This window comes from Mixophyes fleayi, assembly GCF_038048845.1.
Source record: "Mixophyes fleayi isolate aMixFle1 chromosome 12 unlocalized genomic scaffold, aMixFle1.hap1 SUPER_12_unloc_3, whole genome shotgun sequence".
NCBI lineage: Eukaryota > Metazoa > Chordata > Amphibia > Anura > Limnodynastidae > Mixophyes > Mixophyes fleayi.
In genome coordinates, this window is record NW_027445897.1 from 201,680 (window position 1) to 221,200 (window position 19,521).

General features: G+C 48.8%; 2 protein-coding genes across 4 annotated transcripts in view; one reads left to right on the forward strand and one right to left on the reverse strand.

Annotated features, from left to right (window-relative positions):
- Positions 1 to 19,521, reverse strand: part of LOC142112121 (uncharacterized) — a 114,633-nt gene that overhangs the window by 84,184 nt on the left and 10,928 nt on the right. The window contains exons 1-6 of one of the 3 annotated variants that reach the window (XM_075193957.1): positions 18,976 to 19,045; positions 3,489 to 3,646; positions 1,936 to 2,133; positions 1,758 to 1,857; positions 1,545 to 1,642; positions 1,285 to 1,396 (exon numbers count right to left, since the gene is read on the reverse strand). In XM_075193957.1, the coding sequence (XP_075050058.1) occupies positions 1,285 to 1,396; positions 1,545 to 1,642; positions 1,758 to 1,857; positions 1,936 to 2,133; positions 3,489 to 3,557 (577 nt within the window). In that variant the 5' untranslated portion in view covers positions 3,558 to 3,646; positions 18,976 to 19,045. Of the gene's footprint in view, positions 1 to 1,284; positions 1,397 to 1,544; positions 1,643 to 1,757; positions 1,858 to 1,935; positions 2,134 to 3,488; positions 3,647 to 18,975; positions 19,046 to 19,521 lie in introns of those variants that run through there. The other 2 variants (XM_075193956.1, XM_075193958.1) reach the window with 2 other exon arrangements.
- LOC142112123 (uncharacterized) overlaps positions 1 to 19,521 on the forward strand; it is a 128,289-nt gene that overhangs the window by 62,971 nt on the left and 45,797 nt on the right. The window lies entirely within an intron of this gene.

Consider the following 19,521-nt stretch of genomic DNA (forward strand, 5'->3'; position numbering starts at 1 on the left):
GAGACTGGTCAGATCTCTGGGCTGGTAGCACACAGTGATATGATGTGAGGAGGAGACTGGTCAGATCTCTGGGCTGGTAGCACACAATGATATGATGTGAGGAGGAGGCTGGTCAGATCTCTGGGCTGGTAGCACACAATGATATAATGTGAGCAGGAGACTGGTCAGATCTCTGGGCTGGTAGCACACAGTGATATGATGTGAGGAGGAGACTGGTCAGATCTCTGGGCTGGTAGCACACAATGATATGATGTGAGGAGAAGACTGGTCAGATCTCTGGGCTGGTAGCACACAATGATATGATGTGAGGAGGTGACTGGTCAGATCTCTGGGCTGCTAGCACACAATGATATGATGTGAGGAGGAGACTGGTCAGATCTCTGGGCTGGTAGCACACAGTGATATGATGCGAGGAGGAGACTGGTCAGATCTCTGGGCTGGTAGCACACAATGATATGATGTGAGGAGGAGGCTGGTCAGATCTCTGGGCTGGTAGCACACAGTGATATGATGTGAGGAGGAGACTGGTCAGATCTCTGGGCTGGTAGCACACAATGATATGATGTGAGGAGGAGACTGGTCAGATCTCTGGGCTGGTAGCACACAATGATATGATGTGAGGAGGAGACTGGTCAGATCTCTGGGCTGGTAGCACACAATGATATGATGTGAGGAGGAGACTGGTCAGATCTCTGGGCTGCTAGCACACAATGATATGATGTGAGGAGGAGACTGGTCAAATCTCTGGGCTGCTAGCACACAATGATATGATGTGAGGAGGAGACTGGTCAGATCTCTGGGCTGGTAGCACACAATGATATGATGGGAAGAGGAGACTGGTCAGATCTCTGGGCTGGTAGCACACAATGATATGATGTGAGGAGGAGACTGGTCAGATCTCTGGGCTGGTAGCACACAGTGATATGATGTGAGGAGAAGACTGGTCAGATCTCTGGGCTGGTAGCACACAATGATATGATGTGAGGAGGAGACTGGTCAGATCTCTGGGCTGGTAGCACACAGTGATATGATGTGAGCAGGAGACTGGTCAGATCTCTGGGCTGGTAGCACACAGTGATATGATGTGAGGAGGAGACTGGTCAGATCTCTGGGCTGGTAGCACACAGTGATAAGATGTGAGGAGGAGACTGGTCAGATCTCTGGGCTGGTAGCACACAATGATATGATGTGAGGAGGAGACTGGTCAGGTCTCTGGGCTGGTAGCACACAGTTATATGATGTGAGGAGGAGACTGGTCAGACCTCTGGGCTGTTTATTACGCACCTGTGCTGATATCTGTAGGGATTTCCTCCTCCTTACACTGCTGATCACCTCTCACATACGTCTCTTCCTCTCCCTCTATAATTTCTACTTTAATATCAGTCAGGACCTCTTCCTAAATAGCCCACAAAACAATAACAACATCCTATTTATTAATATTTGATTTAATAATTTGAGGTGAAACTGAGGAATATCATTGTATAAGATTCACACAGATTTTTTTACAGATCATATTATGGATTCAGTGAGACCCTAAAATTTACCTGATTCTCCTGTGGGATACTGGGATTTTCCTGTGTACAATCCTGTGAATAAAGAGGATGGAGATCTCTCTCTGGGGTATTTCTGTTACTGGATCCATCTGTAAGAAACACACAGTAACTGATTACATTGCTTACATGTGATTATCAGATGATGTGTATATTGGTGGCCTTCAAAACTGCTCCACTTTACAATAAATGAAGGTCTCCTCTTACCCAATGACGTATGGATCTGGTGATTCTCCATCCTCACTTCCTCGTACAGACCCTTGGGCCCTTCTAAATTCTCCCACTCCTCCTCACACTTTATAGGAACCTGATAACACAATGCCACAGTCATCATCCAGACACATCCCCTGGTGTTACTGTATAATGTCCCATTCCCAGCAGTCACCTCTCCAGTCACCAGCTGAATGGTCTTGTTGGTCAGTTCCAGGATCTTCTGGTCATTGTTTCCCTCATGTATCAGTGAGTGAGGTTCAGGCACCGTGATGGGGATGGGGCTCTGGGTCCTGCTCAATCCTCCTGACACACAGGGGCGGCTCCTGGGTGTCACACACTCACCAGATCTCTTTATCACTACTGTGTAATCCTGTGTATGGCGAGATATCAAGGTAAATGAAGATCCACATATTTGGAATTTTATTTAGGTATTAATTGTGCAAAACATACAATAATGTTCTATTTTATGGTTGTGATCCATATCCTATATGTAACCGTTTCCTATATACTAGAAAGTGGTATTTACCTCTCCTGCAGCTCCGGACATCTACAGTGGTCCCACCTATCTGAGTCCTCCATCTACAGCCGGCCCCCACGGATCTATCAACTGCTTGGATAAATCAGTGCAAACAGCAAGATGAGTTTGAAGTGGGGGCTTGTAATAGACAGAGGACTCAGAATGGCCGACCTATGGCAGATAGTAGGTGAGGTAAGTGCTGTATACACTCTAATAGACAATGTATATAGGAAACAGTTACAGGTAGGGCAGTGGTTGTATGTGTAAAATAAAGCATTTCTTGTCTACTTTGGCAATTTAAAAAGAAACTCCAGAAAATGGAAAACATCCCATAATTGTAAAATGAGTTAAAAAGTCTCCGTTATTGATAGGAAAAAAACAAACAACAACACACTGTGGTCAATACAATATATCCAACATCTGTGAAGATTGTGGAACTGATACTTCTATCTGAGACTGTCTACCTGCTGCTCATTTACAGCTGTTCAGGGGGAGACGACTGAGGCAGAGCAGAAAGTACCAGAGTGAGAATGGTCACCATCCTGTGAGCCAGAGAGGATCATGGGAAGAATAAACTATAATATAAAAACGTATCTATAGAGGAGCTCACAGAAGCTAATGGCCACAAATAATATTGTGGGCTACATCCTAATGCACACTTCTGATATACAAAGTAGATTTGGAAAGTGTCCTAGTATTTCTCCAAGGCTGGAGTCATGTGGGTCTCTGTAACCAGGATCATAGAGTCTCTCACAGAATCCCTCACATCTCCAGTCATATCCCTGTTTTATTTATAGCAGTAAGAATGATGTCACTGTGACATTCCCAGAATCCCTCTCACCTCTCCAGTCATGTCCCTGTTTTATTTATAGCAGTAAGAATGATGTCACTGTCACATTCCCAGAATCCCTCTCACCTCTCCAGTCATGTCCCCGTTTTATTTATAGCAGTAAGAATGATGTCACTGTGACATTCCCAGAATCCCTCACCTCTCCAGTCATGTCCCTGTTTTATTTATAGCAGTAAGAATGTTGTCACTGTGATATTCCCAGAATCCCTCACCTCTCCAGTCATATCCCTGTTTTATTTATAGCAGTAAGAATGATGTCACGGTGACATTCCCAGAATCCCTCACCTCTCCAGTCATGTCCCTGTTTTATTTATAGCAGTAAGAATGATGTCACTGTGATATTCCCAGAATCCCTCACCTCTCCAGTCAGCAGGTAGATGATCTCCAGGGTGAGATTTAATATCCTCTCACTCCTGTTCTTGTCCATCCTCAGGGAATCAGTGATTTACACAGATCGGGTTTCACCTTCAGTTGACTTCTAGTAAAAGATTCTCTGGTTCCTCACAGCTCAACTGTCTAGGAATAAATATAATAATCATTATAAACATCACAGAGCAGACATGTAAGATATTAAAATATTAAACACTGAGGGTCTCATGTAGAGTTGGATGTAAGAGAGTTTTCTTTGCGTAAAATGTGCATTTCCCTACTTCCTAAGCGCACAAAAATGTATGAGACTAAGTCCTTATACAGAGTGAGACACATCTAACACTTACTCCCCTGTACACTTACAGATGCTGAACGGGGGAGGGAAGGGGAGAGGAGAGCGTAGGTCAGTACAGTAAGGACACGTCACATAATGTGTGTACTATGTAGAGGTGGAAACAGCAGCAGATCAGTCAGTCTGGAGGCACATCTGTTGTGGGTGCTGGACCCTGCTGCCCGATATGTTCTGATAACGGACCTTGTAGTGTGTTATAAAATAAACATTTATTTAGAACACATATAATTATTATCAGATACGGGGCGTCTGAGGCGGCTCCTTTTTAGGACAGCTCTGTGCTTGTACTGTTAATCTGCACCCATCCAACATGAGTCTCACAATGTTTCGTCGTTGCTGGGCGGCTTCCTCGGGGAGTGAGTCTCATTCAACCACCTACTTCAGGAGGGAAGGCAGAGCGACATTAGAGCTTAACTAGAGGTTGAGTTCAAAGGAGAACGGGAGCAGCCCCCCCTCCCCCCACGTGACGGACATGTAAGTGCACCAACAACAAGGCATCAAAATACAGTGTTAGTTCACATTGTGACCAACTGCAGAGATAAACGGAAAACATATATACTTGTTTTTTTTAAATTCTTTATTTTGAATGGTCAGTCAATAAAAGGCTGTATACCAATACGAAATAAAAAGTTTACAGTGAATACATAGAAGAACATTAACATAGTAGTGGAATCCAGAGAAGGCGGCCTTCGACAACTTGAGACATAAATTTACCATATTTTCATTTTTTGCTTTTGTTTAAATATAAGAGACAATAATACAAAAAAGTAGAATGGAGGAGAGGGGTGAAGGAGAATTAGAAGGGAAAGGGAAGGGAAGACCACAAAGGTTGATGCAGGAATGTGATCGGAAAGAAGGTAAAATGTAAATGTTAAAGAATCAGAAGGTGGCGGAACAGGAGCAGAGTCCTGATCGCCGTACATGGGTCATGACGAAGTCGTTAAGGGCCAGAGGGGAACGAGCGTTCTGCGAACTGCCAAGGAGCCCACACTTGGTTGAAAGCGTAACCTCTATCGTGTAAGTAGTAAGTGATCTCTTCCATGGCTGCTACATGCAAAATTTGCTTTTTAAGGGCAGAGTGAGATGGAAAAGAGCTGCATTTCCAGTTAAGGGCTATTTGGGATTTGGGGGCTGTAAGGATGTGTGCAGTCAGTTTTCTAGAAAATTTATCAAGGTCTGGGGGAGGGTAACAAAGGAGAAAAATCCAATGGTCCTTCGCCACGGGAGCCTCAAATTGATAAAGCCATGGATCGCGTCCCACAAGGGAGTAATAACTGGACAAGTCCACCAGATGTGTAGCATTGATCCCCTGTGGCCACAGCCCCACCAACAATCAGGCGACGAGAAGGGGAACATTGTATGAAGTCGGGTGGGGGTAAAATACCAGCGATAATAAATTTTATAGGATGTTTCTTTTAGTCTGTCAAAATGGAGCTTTTGGATATCCCCAGTCTCATGTCCTCCCAGGCCACCTAATCCGGGGTGGGGGTGGGGGGGGGGGGGTAGATCCCTCTCCCAGTCAACCTCATGTGAGAGTTGCGAGTGAATAGTGGATTCAAGAAAGATATTATAAAGTTGTGATATCATACCCTTATCCATGGGGTGGTGTATGCAAAGGTTCTCGAACGGAGTGAGGGGACGTAGTAAATATTTGGGTGGTAGGGATCGTAAAAAATGGGTGATTTGAAAGAACTCAAAAGGGTTAAGCATTCGAGCTGGGGGGCGAGGCTGGAGTTCTGCTAGTGGGAGCCATTGACCTTGTTTCGAAAAGTCTGACGGGAATTTGAGGCCAGCTAGAGTGCAATGGCGGTATCTTACCTTAGAGAGGCCAGGAGGAAATATAGGATTAAACCAAATGGGAGTCAGAGGGGAAAGCGCAGGCGTGAGTTTTAGTTTAAAGGAGTAAGAATCCCAAACCTTGGTGTCAAATTTAGTGGTAGGAAGTAATTTGGAAGGGGGGAGGCGGTGTATAGGGGGTAGATCCCATAGCAGGGTGGAATCAGGCAGTGCTATGTATGCCTACTCTAGGTCAAGCCAGGAGGTGGAACCCGAGGGGGCATATGATGCAACAATTTGGGAGAAATGGGAGGCCAGACAATATAGCTTGATATCGGGTAGTCCCCTGACGCCACCAGAGATGGGCTTTTTCAGAACATTGAGCGAGACCCTTGGAGGCCTGTGATTCCAGATAAAACGAGTTAGAGCTTTCTGGATATTAGATAGGAGGGTAGCAGAGACAGCAACTGGTAGGGTTTGGAAGAGATATAGCCATTTGGGTATGATATTCATTTTGACTGCTATGATCCTGCCCAGCCATGAGATAATAAGACGGTTCCAAGAAGCCAGATCAGATTGTGTTTTGGAAAATAGGGGTGGGAAGTATTCCTGATAAAGGAGGCCATAACGAGATGTAAGATAGACTCCCAAATATTTTATTTTCCTGGTCTGCCATTTGAATTTGAATGAGGACAGTAACACATCAGCCTCCCAAGGGAGGACATGGACCAGCATGGCCTCTCATTTTGTATAATTTATTTTATAGCTAGAAATCACACTGTAGGTCTGGAGAACCTTATAGAGGTTGGGGAGGGAGATGACCGGCTGAGAAAGCGAAAGTAGGACATCGTCCACAAAAAGTGAAACTTTGGAATTGATGTCCCCCAACCTGCACGCCCCAAATGTTGGGGTTAGATCGGATTTGAGAGGCCAATGGCTCAATCACCAGAGCGAAAATGAGAGGAGCCAGAGGGTAACCTTGCCTTGTACCATTTTGAATGGATATCAAATTTGAAGGTGTACCGTTGATCAGGACTTTAGCCAAGGGCGAGGAGTACAGTGCCAGGACGCTAGTGAGAAAGTCACCAGTGAAGCCAAAGGCCTCAAAAGCTGCTCTCATAAAACCCCAGGAGATCCTATCAAATGCTTTTTCAGCATCCAGAGAGAGGATTATAGTAGGGGATCTCCTGGTGTTTGCAATATGGATGACATCAATGGCTCTCCTGGTGTTATCCCTTGCCTGGCGCCCCGGGATAAATCCCACTTGGTCATAGTGGATCAATGATGGAAGGAATTCATTCAGGCGATTTGCCAGGATTTTAGCGTATATCTTTAGGTCCAGGTTAAGGAGGGAGATGGGTCTGTAGCTGGCGCAATGAAGTGGATCCTTTCCATCTTTTGGGATCATTACAATTTTGGCTTTGAGCATTTCCGGTGGGAAGGGGGTCCCTCGAAGGGCACCATTGTACAGGGAGTGCAGGTGGGGAGCAAGCAAGCTCAAATTTTTTTTATAGTAGGCTGCCGTAAAGCCATCGGGGCCTGGGGATTTGCCACTTTTTTGTGATTTAATAGCGAGTTGGATTTCATCTAATGAGATTTCTTCATTAAGGTGTTGAAGGGCTTGAGCGGATAGTTTAGTGAGTTTAGATGTAGCAAGGAAATCTGAAATCAGTGCAGTGTTGGATTGCTGTGAGGAAGGGACAGGGGGAGCTGGAAGGTTGTGAAGGGCGGAATAGTATTGTTGGAAAGCTTCTCTGATGGCAGCGGGGTCGTGGAGGAGTTGGTTGTTGGAATCACGGATCAATATAATATTTTTGTGGGTCCTGGCTGATCGAAGCCGTGCCGCTAGAATTTTGTCCGCTTTATCCCCCTTTTCATTAAAGGATTGTCGGAGCCATTTAAGGCGCTTGGTTACCTGTTTAGAAGAGAAGGAGATCAAGTTGGGCTTTAGTCTCGCGGAGGGCTAGCAAAGTGGCAGGGTCTGGAGTAACCTTGTGTTGGGCTTCCAGGGATTGCAGTTTAAGGGATACTTCGTTAGTCAAGGTGAGGGTTTCTTTTTTCTTTTTAGAGGCAATGCTGAGTAAATGTCCCCTCAGGACTGCCTTATATGCCGTCCAAAGAGTAGTTCTAGAGATATCTGGGATGTCGTTGAGTTCGAAGAATTCTTTGAGGCGAGCCCGAGCTGGGAGAGTATATCTGCGTTGTGAAGTAAAGAGTCATTGAGGCGCCACGTCATGGGGCGCGGGGGCGGTCTGACAGGCCGCAGAAATCTATAGAGATGGGGCGTGATCAGACCATATCATCGGGTGAATTTGAGCCGCCTGGAGGTTTAATGCCAAGTCATGGCTGAGCAGGATCATGTCTATGCGTGAATAAGAATGATGGGGTGGAGAGTAATATGTATAGTGACGCGCAGTCGGTTCCTTCACTCTCCAGGAGTCGTAAAGAAGCTGGGATTTCATGAGACTGAGGAGCGACTTAGAGATACTGGGTCCAAAACGGCAGGAGATTGCGGCCACAGGGGTGAAACGGTCCAAGGAATGATTCAAGACAGTATTAAAGTCTCCCGCTACTATAAGGTCTCCCTGACGCAGGCGGGACACTAAGACATCTAATTTTGAAAAATGCGATCCTGGTGCTGGTTGGGAGCGTAAACATTAACCAGGGTGCATAGTTTGTTAATAATTTTGCCTACTAAAATAAGGTACCTACCCTCTTTGTCAGCCAGGGAATCAATGGGTTCGAAGGTTAGATGGCGGGCAAATAAAATTGCGACTCCTCGTTTTTTAGTTGTGTGGTTGCATGCATGGTGTGTATCAGGGTGTGTCTTTGAGCGAAGCTCGGGATGGGAATTGTGTTGGAAATGTGTTTCTTGTATCAAAATGAAATCGCCCGAGTAGAGTTTGAGGGTAGTAAAAAGCTTACCTCTTTTCTGAGAGCTATTCAGCCCTTTAACATTAAATGAGAGGACTCTAAGACCCATGTGCAGCGAGGAGGAAAAAAATCAGGAGAGAGCCTGACACAGTGTGGTTATTTAGGGGAGGGGAAAGGTTTAAGGGGGAAGCAAGGGGGGAAGGGGTAGGAAGATGGTCACACGGCAAAATAGGCCGGAACCCGTGGTGCCGACCTTGGGAGGGAATACTATGTGTTGGGGAAGCACATAGGTCAGCAAAGGAGCTATAAGCTCCAGGGAGGCGCGGGCAGGCCGCGAGAAGGTGCATCACAAGAGAACAAAGAGCAAGTGTGCACCCCTCTGGGATACCTGAGATAGTGTAAAAATAACAAGACTAGTGGTAGGTCGTGAGTGGAACATCCGGGTGGGCGAGCATGTGGGGGGACAGGAGTAAGGTAAAGCTAAGGGAGAGTGAGGGGTAAAATGTAGATATAAGGAGAAAGGTGAATGATGTAGAGACATAATATAAAACAATATAACGTCAAGATTAAACATTGAGTAGTATAACATAGCTTAACATAGGTCGGGGGGTCCCAGCTACTGGAGAGTGCACCCCTTAGCAGGGGAAGCAGCCAAGAAGAGCCGGGATACAACAATAAAGGTGCAAATAAACTCTATGGGCCAGAAATGGACCAACATGTAAATAAAACAAACTTAATACTCAGTGAAACAACATAACAGGATTCGGTAAAGCTCTCGCATGACACGTTCAAGCAGCATCAACACCATTGCCAGAGAGTGGGGAGGCCCCGCAAAACTAGACAAGGTCAACAGCTGGGGGCGTGGAAACGAGAGCCACTGCCAAATAACAGGGTTTTCACTAGAGATATGGTCAAGGACCAGATCCCAGTGAAAGAGCAAAATGGTATGAAAGTTACAATTAGGAGGGACACAGAGCGTTAACCTGGTATAGCAAGTCAAGTCCCAGAAGCTTCAGTGGCTTGCAAGGAGGATGAAGAAGTCGACGGGATCGTAGTCCACTCGGTCCTGGGGGCTTGACGCGACGACATTTTAGGTGGTGTCTGAGGAAGAGGAGAAGCTTCAGGGAGATCAGGAAGTCCTGTAGTGATGCCGGGTTTAGGAAGTAGAGCTTGGGCTTTGTTGAGAGTTCTGGCCATAAGCATAGAACCTTGGTGCCAGATTAGAAGGCGAAAAGGGAAACCCCAACGATACTTAATTTCCTTTTGGTGGAGAAGTGAAGTGACAGGTTTGAAAACTCTTCTCTTGGCCAGTGTAAGTGGGGAGAGGTCTTGGAAGATTTGTAGAGTGGTGTTACCGTAGGTGATTGAGGGGAGTCGTCGTACCTCTCTCATGATGGCTTTCTTCGCCGTAAAGTAGTGCATTCTAAGGATAACATCCCTGGGTTGGGACGGATCTTGAGAACGGGGTCTGAGTGCACGGTGGGCGCGGTCCAGAAGAAAATGGTCTTCAGGAGTTAGAGGGGAAAGCTGAGTGAAGAGTTTTTTGAGGTAGAGTTCTAGGTGGGCAGACTCAACATGCTCAGGTATTCCTCAGATTCTCATATTGTTGCGCCTGGCCCTGTTGTCCTGGTCCTCCTGACCCTCTTGCAGCTGAAGAATATCTTGGCGCATCTGGCCCAGTTCTGTACCAACTGATTGTTCATACGTCACCACTTCTTCGACTCGATGTTCAAGGTGATCGGTTTTGTTCCCAATGCCCGCAATGTCCTTCTTTAGTGAATGGAGGGCCTGCACTGAGGCTTTGACGTCTTCCACCTCCTTGAGGAGGGACAAAAAGTCCAGGCGGTTGATGGGGGAGCGGTCGTCTTCGTCAGATCCTGATTCAGAGTGTTCACCAGATCTAGCCTGTTTTTTTTGCTTGGATAGGTAGGGGAGGAGGTCTCCTCCTGTAGATTTTTTTCCTTTAGGCATTTTGGTAAGCGGGGCAGGCAGGGAGGCGGTATAGATGAGGGGAGCCCGGTTGTTCAACAGAGTGTAGCTCAGGGTCCAGAGGGACACAATTACATATTTACAACCAAATAATTTTAGAGGGTTGGGTCAGGCCACGGAGCAGGATGGTAAGCGGGTAGGCAGCTTGGTGACAAGGAGCCGCAGTCCGTTCGGTGGGGCACATGGAGTAGAGATGTGGGTGAGCCAGAAGTACGGCCTCAGGGCAGAAGGCGCAGGGTCCCAGACCACAGAACCAGTGTTGCTGGACGCCAGATAGGTCCTCCTTAATGCAGCTCCTCAGGTAGGCAGCCGTTGGCGGCGTGCGGCCCTAGGGGTCCAGCCAGGATCCTAAGGCTAAAGCAGGAGCCTGGGAGGAGGTTCTTATGTATAGCCTGTATTAGGGAGCCTGTCCCAGGATGTCGGCACTCAATGCACGTGGAGTGCCCCTTTATTGAGTCACAGGAGCACACAGTAGGGTAGGTAAACCATGTATTCGGGAGGTCTGTGAGTTAAAGAATCGGGTCGGTCCCGCTCGGCGAGTTCCGTTAGCCCCGTCCACCGGAAGTAAGTGACCCGCAAGTCCTGTCAGTACTCGAGGTCTGAGGCCCCGACCGGAAGCAGGCCTGTCCCCAGAGGCACTCACAGACCGTCGGCCAGATGTAGCCCACAGGTGAGGGGACCACAATGGAGGCTGGATAGCAGCGCTGAGCGGCCGTCCAGGGGCTTATAGAAGCGGGCAGCAGGAGGTGTCAGATGGATTGTTGCTGTTCAGACGGCATGGGTGTGCGTTCCAGGGTCCCGGCTGCACAATATCTTCCCCACAGACTTACAATCATGCAGAATGGGTCTTGGGGACCAGAAAGCCCGATTTTTACCCTTTTACTTAAATGCCTCCACGGTGCTCTCGGCAAAGGCAGCCTTCCGGAATGGCGTCCTGACCACGCGTCCCATATACTTGTTTTTAACAATCTTTAAGTAGACTAACCCATGAACATTGCAGATACTTACGCTGAACATAACATCATTCTTATGTACTGTGGCTGCATCATCTGTATAAGGAGCTTGGCCGTTGTGTTATGTAACTGATCATATATATAAAACCTGAACACATTATAAAGACCTTATATTGTTGTTTACTCATCAATATAAATTGAACATTTGGTATAACTTTGTCACCCCAAAGGGGCACACAACCTGTTGGTTTCATCCACTTAGCACTGACCCGCAGATTATCTTAACAACAAAGCCACAAATAGGGCTCTATTTTCCAAAATAACCACTATACAAGTGTGTAAGACCCCCGGATAACTGAGACACACTAACCCTAGAAACGAGGTACAGGAGGTGTAATCGTATCACTAGGTACCATCCTTTCAAAGAGACCTCAAAGCCTTCACCACCCTACTAACAGATCAAATACCGGATGTACACACCCAGATTCCCCACCAAGGACCAAACCCTTCTCCCTATTTCAGCTCAGTGTGACCAGTGTAATAACACATACCATGCCAGCAAAGTCCGTCCGGACGAATAAGAGTATTCGCTCTTCTTTTGGCCTCATTTATAGTGAAGACTTTGATACACTGTCTCCAGAGGCGTTACGAACACTCTATCCTCAAGAGGAACTTTTCTCTATACAGCCTTGTATTCGTCCGGACGGACTTTGCTGGTGCGCACCACACAAGACTCAGTCTGGATTTACTAGCCGCATGTGCAGCGGGACCGGCATTTGAACGGAGTCCTTTTTGTGTATACCTCTATTAAGGACACTTACTCCCTCAGGGACTGATATTTTTGGAAACATCGGGATCCCTTTTGAATATGGAGAGACGTCTGTTGGAACTTTCCCATATATAGGTTATTATGAGCCTGTGCCCTGATTATATGTGATACATTGGTACTATTTTTAATTGTTTTGTCTATATGGAGTAAATACTAGTTTTTATACAATGGTTTTTCTCTGCTTGTTCATTATATACAGGTATAATTTGATATTAGGTCATATCATGCGCAACCTGTTTTTTGTATTGTATTATGTTTATTAGAGGATTTGCACTTCCTCTATTTGATTTGCTGCACTTGATGTCCTATTATTATTTCTTTATCTGTTATATTGCCTATTAGCGCCGGAGACCTTCTACTATACTGCTAGATATAACAAACATGACTACAATAAGTATTATGACTGATACAGATAACAGTGACATGAATACAATTAAGTATAATAACGTTTCCATGGATGGTCTGGAACTAGTATTAGTGGAGGATTGACATTAAGAGACGACAACAAGGTCGTACAAGGGAGACTGACATGAGGATAAGAGACCCCTCCTGTGAGAGCTGGAGGGAGATCGAGGACTTAAGGTTGTGGGACACATATGTTATATAATAAAGAGTATAATTATGTCTGTTTGCTTGAATGTAGGAGGGACTCCTGGAGTTACTACATTGCAGATGGGGGGTCTCCTGTGTACTGAGCGGCTGTCATGTATCTGCATATTTTATATTGTCAGAGTAAGAGGTAGACTGGTCATGTGACCGTAACACTAGAACCTATACTGTACCAGGGGGTGTGGGCTAATCTCCAGCACTAGACAACCTATGTGTTAGTGGCACTTGGTGAGGGGTGGTTGGGTAGGAGGTGATAGTAGGGGGATGTGGGGTAATAGGGGTAGAAGGAGGGGGATGGGGGCTAGTCTCCAGCACTAGACAAGCTATATGTTAGTGGTACTTGGTGAGGGGTGGTTGGGTAGGAGGTGATAATAGGGGGATGTGGGGTAATGGGGGTAGAAGGAGGGGGATGGGGGCTAGTCTCCAGCACTAGACAACCTATGTGTTAGTGGCACTTGGTGAGGGGTGGTTGGGTAGGAGGTGATAGTAGGGGGGATGTGGGGTAATGGGGGTAGAAGGAGGGGGATGGGGCTAGTCTCCAGCACTAGACAAGCTATGTGTTAGTGGTACTTGGTGAGGGGTGGTTGGGTAGGAGGTGATAATAGGGGGATGTGGGGTAATGGGGGTAGAAGGAGGGGGATGGGGGCTAGTCTCCAGCACTAGACAAGCTATGTGTTAGTGGCACTTGGTGAGGGGGTGGTTGGGTAGGAGGTGATAGTAGGGGGATGTGGGGTAATGGGGGTAGAAGGAGGGGGATGGGGGATAGTCTCCAGCACTACACAAGCTATGTGTTAGAGGCACTTGGTGAGGGGTGGTTGGATAGGAGGTGATAGTAGGGGGATGTGGGGTAATGGGGGTAGAAGGAGGGAGATTGGGGCTAGTCTCCAGCACTAGACAAGCTATGTGTTAGTGACACTTGGTGAGGGGTGGTTGGGTAGGAGGTGATAGTAGGGGGGATGTGAGGTAATGGGGGTAGAAGGAGGGGGATGGGGGCTAGTCTCCAGCACTAGACAAGCTATGTGTTAGTAGCACTTGGTGAGGGGTGGTTGGGTAGGAGGTGATAGTAGGGGGGATGTGGGGTAATGGGGGTAGAAGGAGGGGGATGGGGGCTAGTCTCCAGCACTAGACAAGCTATGTGTTAGAGGCACTTGGTGAGGGGTGGTGGGGTAGGAGGTGATAGTAGGGGGGATGTGAGGTAATGGGGGTAGAAGGAGGGGGATGGGGGCTAGTCTCCAGCACTAGACAAGCTATGTGTTAGTAGCACTTGGTGAGGGGTGGTTGGGTAGGAGGTGATAGTAGGAGGGATGTGGGGTAATGGGGGTAGAAGGAGGGGATGGGGGCTAGTCTCCAGCACCAGACAAGCTATGTGTTAGTGGCACTTGGTGAGGGGTGGTTGGGTAGGAGATGATAGTAGGGGGATGAGGGGTAATGGGGGTAGAAGGAGGGGGATGGGGGCTAGTCTCCAGCACTAGACAACCTATGTGTTAGTGGCACTTGGTGAGGGGTGGTTGGGTAGGAGGTGATAGTAGGGGGATGTGGGGTAATGGGGGTAGAAGGAGGGGATGGGGGATAGTCTCCAGCACTAGACAACCTATGTGTTAGTGGCACTTGGTGAGGGGTGGTTTGGTAGGAGGTGATAGTAGGGGGGATGTGAGGTAATGGGGGTAGAAGGAGGGGGATGGGGGCTAGTCTCCAGCACTAGATAAGCTATGTGTTAGTAGCACATGGTGAGGGGTGGTTGGGTAGGAGGCGATAGTAGGGGGATGTGGGGTAATAAGGGTAGAAGGAGGGGGGTGGGGGCTAGTCTCCAGCACTAGACAAGCTATGTGTTAGTGGCACTTGGTGAGGGGTGGTTGGGTAGGAGGTGATAGTAGGGGGGATGTGGGGTAATGGGGGTAGAAGGAGGGGGATGGGGGCTAGTCTCCAGCACTAGACAAGCTATGTGTTAGTAGCACATGGTGAGGGGGTGGTTGGGTAGGAGGTGATAGTAGGAGGGATGTGGGGTAATGGGGGTAGAAGGAGGGGGATGGGGGCTAGTCTCCAGCACTAGACAAGCTATGTGTTAGTGGCACTTGGTGAGGGGTGGTTGGGTAGGAGGTGATAGTAGGTAGGATGTGGGGTAATGGGGTAGAAGGAGGGGGATGGGGGCTAGTCTCCAGCACTAGACAAGCTATGTGTTAGTGGCACTTGGTGAGGGGGTGGTTGGGTAGGAGGTGATAGTAGGGGGGATGTGGGGTAATGTGGGTAGGAGGGGAAGGAGGGCTAGTCTCCAGCACTAGACAAGCTATGTGTTAGTGGCACTTGGTGAGGGGGTGGTTGGGTAGGAGGTGATAGTAGGGGGGATGTGGGGTAATGGGGGTAGAAAGAGGGGGATGGGGGCTAGTCTCCAGCACTAGACAAGCTATGTGTTAGTGGCACTTGGTGAGGGGGTGGTTGGGTAGGAGGTGATAGTAGGGGGATGTGGGGTAATGGGGGTAGAATGAGGGGGATGGGGGCTAGTCTCCAGCACTAGACAAGCTATGTGTTAGTAGCACTTGGTGAGGGGTGGTTGGGTAGGAGGTGATAGTAGGGGGATGTGAGGTAATGGGGGTAGGAGGAGGGGGATAGGGGCTAGTCTCCAGCACTAGACAAGCTATGTGTTAGTAGCACTTGGTGAGGGGTGGTTGGGTAGGAGGTGATAGTAGGAGGATGTGGGGTAATGGGGATAGAAGGAGGGGGATGGGGGCTAGTCTCCAGCACTAGACAAGCTATGTGTTAGTAGCACTTGGTGAGGGGTGGTTGGGTAGGAGGTGATAGTAGGGGGATGTGGGGTAATGGGGGGTGGAAGGAGGGGGTGGGGCTAGTCTCCAGCACTAGACAAGCTATGTGTTAGTGGCACTTGGTGAGGGGTGGTTGGGTAGGAGGTGATAGTAGGGGGATGTGGGGTAATGGGGGTAGAAGGAGGGGGATGGGGGCTAGTCTCCAGCACTAGACAAGCTATGTGTTAGTGGCACTTGGTGAGGGGTGGTTGGGTAGGCGGTGATAGTAGGGGGGATGTGGGGTAATGGGGGTAGAAGGAGGGGGATGGGGGCTAGTCTCCAGCACTAGACAAGCTATGTGTTAGTGGCACTTGGTGAGGGGTGGTTGGGTAGGAGGTGATAGTAGGGGGATGTGGGGTAATGGGGGTAGAAGGAGGGGATGGGGGATAGTCTCCAGCACTAGACAACCTATGTGTTAGTGGCACTTGGTGAGGGGTGGTTGGGTAGGAGGTGATAGTAGGGGGATGTGAGGTAATGGGGGTAGAAGGATGGGGGCTAGTCTCCAGCACTAGACAAGCTATGTGTTAGTGGCACTTGGTGAGGGGGTGGTTGGGTAGGTGGTGATAGTAGGGGGATGTGAGGTAATGGGGGTAGAAGGAGGGGGATGGGGGCTAGTCTCCAGCACTAGACAAGCTATGTGTTAGTGGCACTTGGTGAGGGGTGGTTGGATAGGAGGTGATAGTAGGGGGATGTGGGGTAATGGGGGTAGAAGGAGGGGGATGGGGGATAGTCTCCAGCACTACACAAGCTATGTGTTAGAGGCACTTGGTGAGGGGTGGTTGGGTAGGAGGTGATAGTAGAGGGGATGTGGGGTAATGGGGGTAGAAGGAGGGGGATCGGGGCTAGTCTCCAGCACTAGACAAGCTATGTGTTAGTGACACTTGGTGAGGGGTGGTTGGGTAGGAGGTGATAGTAGGGGGGATGTGAGGTAATGGGGGTAGAAGGAGGGGGATGGGGGCTAGTCTCCAGCACTAGACAAGCTATGTGTTAGTGACACTTGGTGAGGGGTGGTTGGGTAGGAGGTGATAGTAGGGGGATGTGGGGTAATGGGGGTAGAAGGAGGGGAAGGAGGGCTAGTCTCCAGCACTAGACAAGCTATGTGTTAGTAGCACTTGGTGAGGGGTGGTTGGGTAGGAGGTGATAGTAGGGGGGATGTGGGGTAATGGGGGTAGAAGGAGGGGGATGGGGGCTAGTCTCCAGCACTAGATAAGCTATGTGTTAGTAGCACATGGTGAGGGGTGGTTGGGTAGGAGGCAATAGTAGGGGGATGTGGGGTAATAAGGGTAGAAGGAGGGGGGTGGGGGCTAGTCTCCAGCACTAGACAAGCTATGTGTTAGTGGCACTTGGTGAGGGGTGGTTGGGTAGGAGGTGATAGTAGGGGGGATGTGAGGTAATGGGGGTAGAAGGAGGGGGATGGGGGCTAGTCTCCAGCACTAGACAAGCTATGTGTTAGTAGCACATGGTGAGGGGGTGGTTGGGTAGGAGGTGATAGTAGGAGGGATGTGGGGTAATGGGGGTAGAAGGAGGGGGATGGGGGCTAGTCTCCAGCACTAGACAAGCTATGTGTTAGTGGCACTTGGTGAGGGGTGGTTGGGTAGGAGGTGATAGTAGGTAGGATGTGGGGTAATGGGGTAGAAGGAGGGGGATGGGGGCTAGTCTCCAGCACTAGACAAGCTATGTGTTAGTGGCACTTGGTGAGGGGGTGGTTGGGTAGGAGGTGATAGTAGGGGGGATGTGGGGTAATGTGGGTAGGAGGGGAAGGAGGGCTAGTCTCCAGCACTAGACAAGCTATGTGTTAGTGGCACTTGGTGAGGGGGTGGTTGGGTAGGAGGTGATAGTAGGGGGGATGTGGGGTAATGGGGGTAGAAAGAGGGGGATGGGGGCTAGTCTCCAGCACTAGACAAGCTATGTGTTAGTGGCACTTGGTGAGGGGGTGGTTGGGTAGGAGGTGATAGTAGGGGGATGTGGGGTAATGGGGGTAGAATGAGGGGGATGGGGGCTAGTCTCCAGCACTAGACAAGCTATGTGTTAGCAGCACTTGGTGAGGGGTGGTTGGGTAGGAGGTGATAGTAGGGGGATGTGAGGTAATGGGGGTAGGAGGAGGGGGATAGGGGCTAGTCTCCAGCACTAGACAAGCTATGTGTTAGTAGCACTTGGTGAGGGGTGGTTGGGTAGGAGGTGATAGTAGGAGGATGTGGGGTAATGGGGATAGAAGGAGGGGGATGGGGGCTAGTCTCCAGCACTAGACAAGCTATGTGTTAGTAGCACTTGGTGAGGGGTGGTTGGGTAGGAGGTGATAGTAGGGGGATGTGGGGTAATGGGGGGTGGAAGGAGGGGGTGGGGCTAGTCTCCAGCACTAGACAAGCTATGTGTTAGTGGCACTTGGTGAGGGGTGGTTGGGTAGGAGGTGATAGTAGGTGGGATGTGGGGTAATGGGGGTAGAAGGAGGGGGATGGGGGATAGTCTCCAGCACTAGACAAGCTATGTGTTAGTGGCACTTGGTGAGGGGTGGTTGGGTAGGAGGTGATAGTAGGGGGATGTGGGGTAATGGGGGTAGAAGGAGGGGGATGGGGGCTAGTCTCCAGCACTAGACAAGCTATGTGTTAGTGGCACTTGGTGAGGGGTGGTTGGGTAGGCGGTGATAGTAGGGGGGATGTGGGGTAATGGGGGTAGAAGGAGGGGATGGGGGCTAGTCTCCAGCACTAGACAAGCTATGTGTTAGTGGCACTTGGTGAGGGGTGGTTGGGTAGGAGGTGATAGTAGGTGGGATGTGGGGTAATGGGGGTAGAAGGAGGGGGATGGGGGATAGTCTCCAGCACTAGACAAGCTATGTGTTAGTGACACTTGGTGAGGGGTGGTTGGGTAGGAGGTGATAGTAGGGGGATGTGGGGTAATGGGGGTAGAAGGAGGGGGATGGGGGCTAGTCTCCAGCACTAGACAAGCTATGTGTTAGTGACACTTGGTGAGGGGTGGTTGGGTAGGAGGTGATAGTAGGGGGATATGGGGGTAGAAGGAGGGGGATGGGGGCTAGTCATGGTGTGTGAGCCCCTCTGTGGTGTATGGGGTGTAGCTGGTCTGGGTATTAAGTCTCTCACAGCTCTACCATTATAATAACCAGCTCTGCTATTACTAACAGCCTTCTGCTGACTGCAGCACAATGAGGATTATGTAGCAGCTGATGTGAGAGCTCAGCCGCATGTATGAAGCCCTGATGGCCGGGAGGCTGCACATAAACATGGGGTAACTCTATGGGGGTAATTCCCGCTGTCTGATATATTATTATAAGGAGATATTACCTCAGCCTTGTACAGGGCCCAGATATAGCGCTCCAGGTTCTAAGATGGCGTCTGAGAGGATATGTGACCACGCCCCCTAAGCACTGTACGTTGTCAGGGGCGGAGATGGATCTTCAAGACCAATAGTGTGTGGGAGACTACGGGAAAATGGCCGCCGCTGTCCTGCACTGAGGACAATAGAGATGGAATCAATTGTATTCATAATTAATGCCACAAAGCCCTCTCATCTGTTTAAGAGTTCCCGCTGTAACTATCACTCTTCGCCCATATCAGATGAAAGTCTATTAGATACATAACCTACATATGTCCGGTAACAACTTATTCGGTAGAGTAAGTTTCTATAACTATTGTCCCCGATGCAGAACAGCGGCGGCCATTTTCCCGTAGTCTCCCACACATTATTTATCCTTCATAAAATATCCATTAAATAGATATTACCCAGAATCCCTCACACAGTCCTACAGACTGACACCATTTGTTTGCATTATACATTTATAACACTATGTAGCCCATTGATATAAATAATGAATGTAAGCTGAGATACTC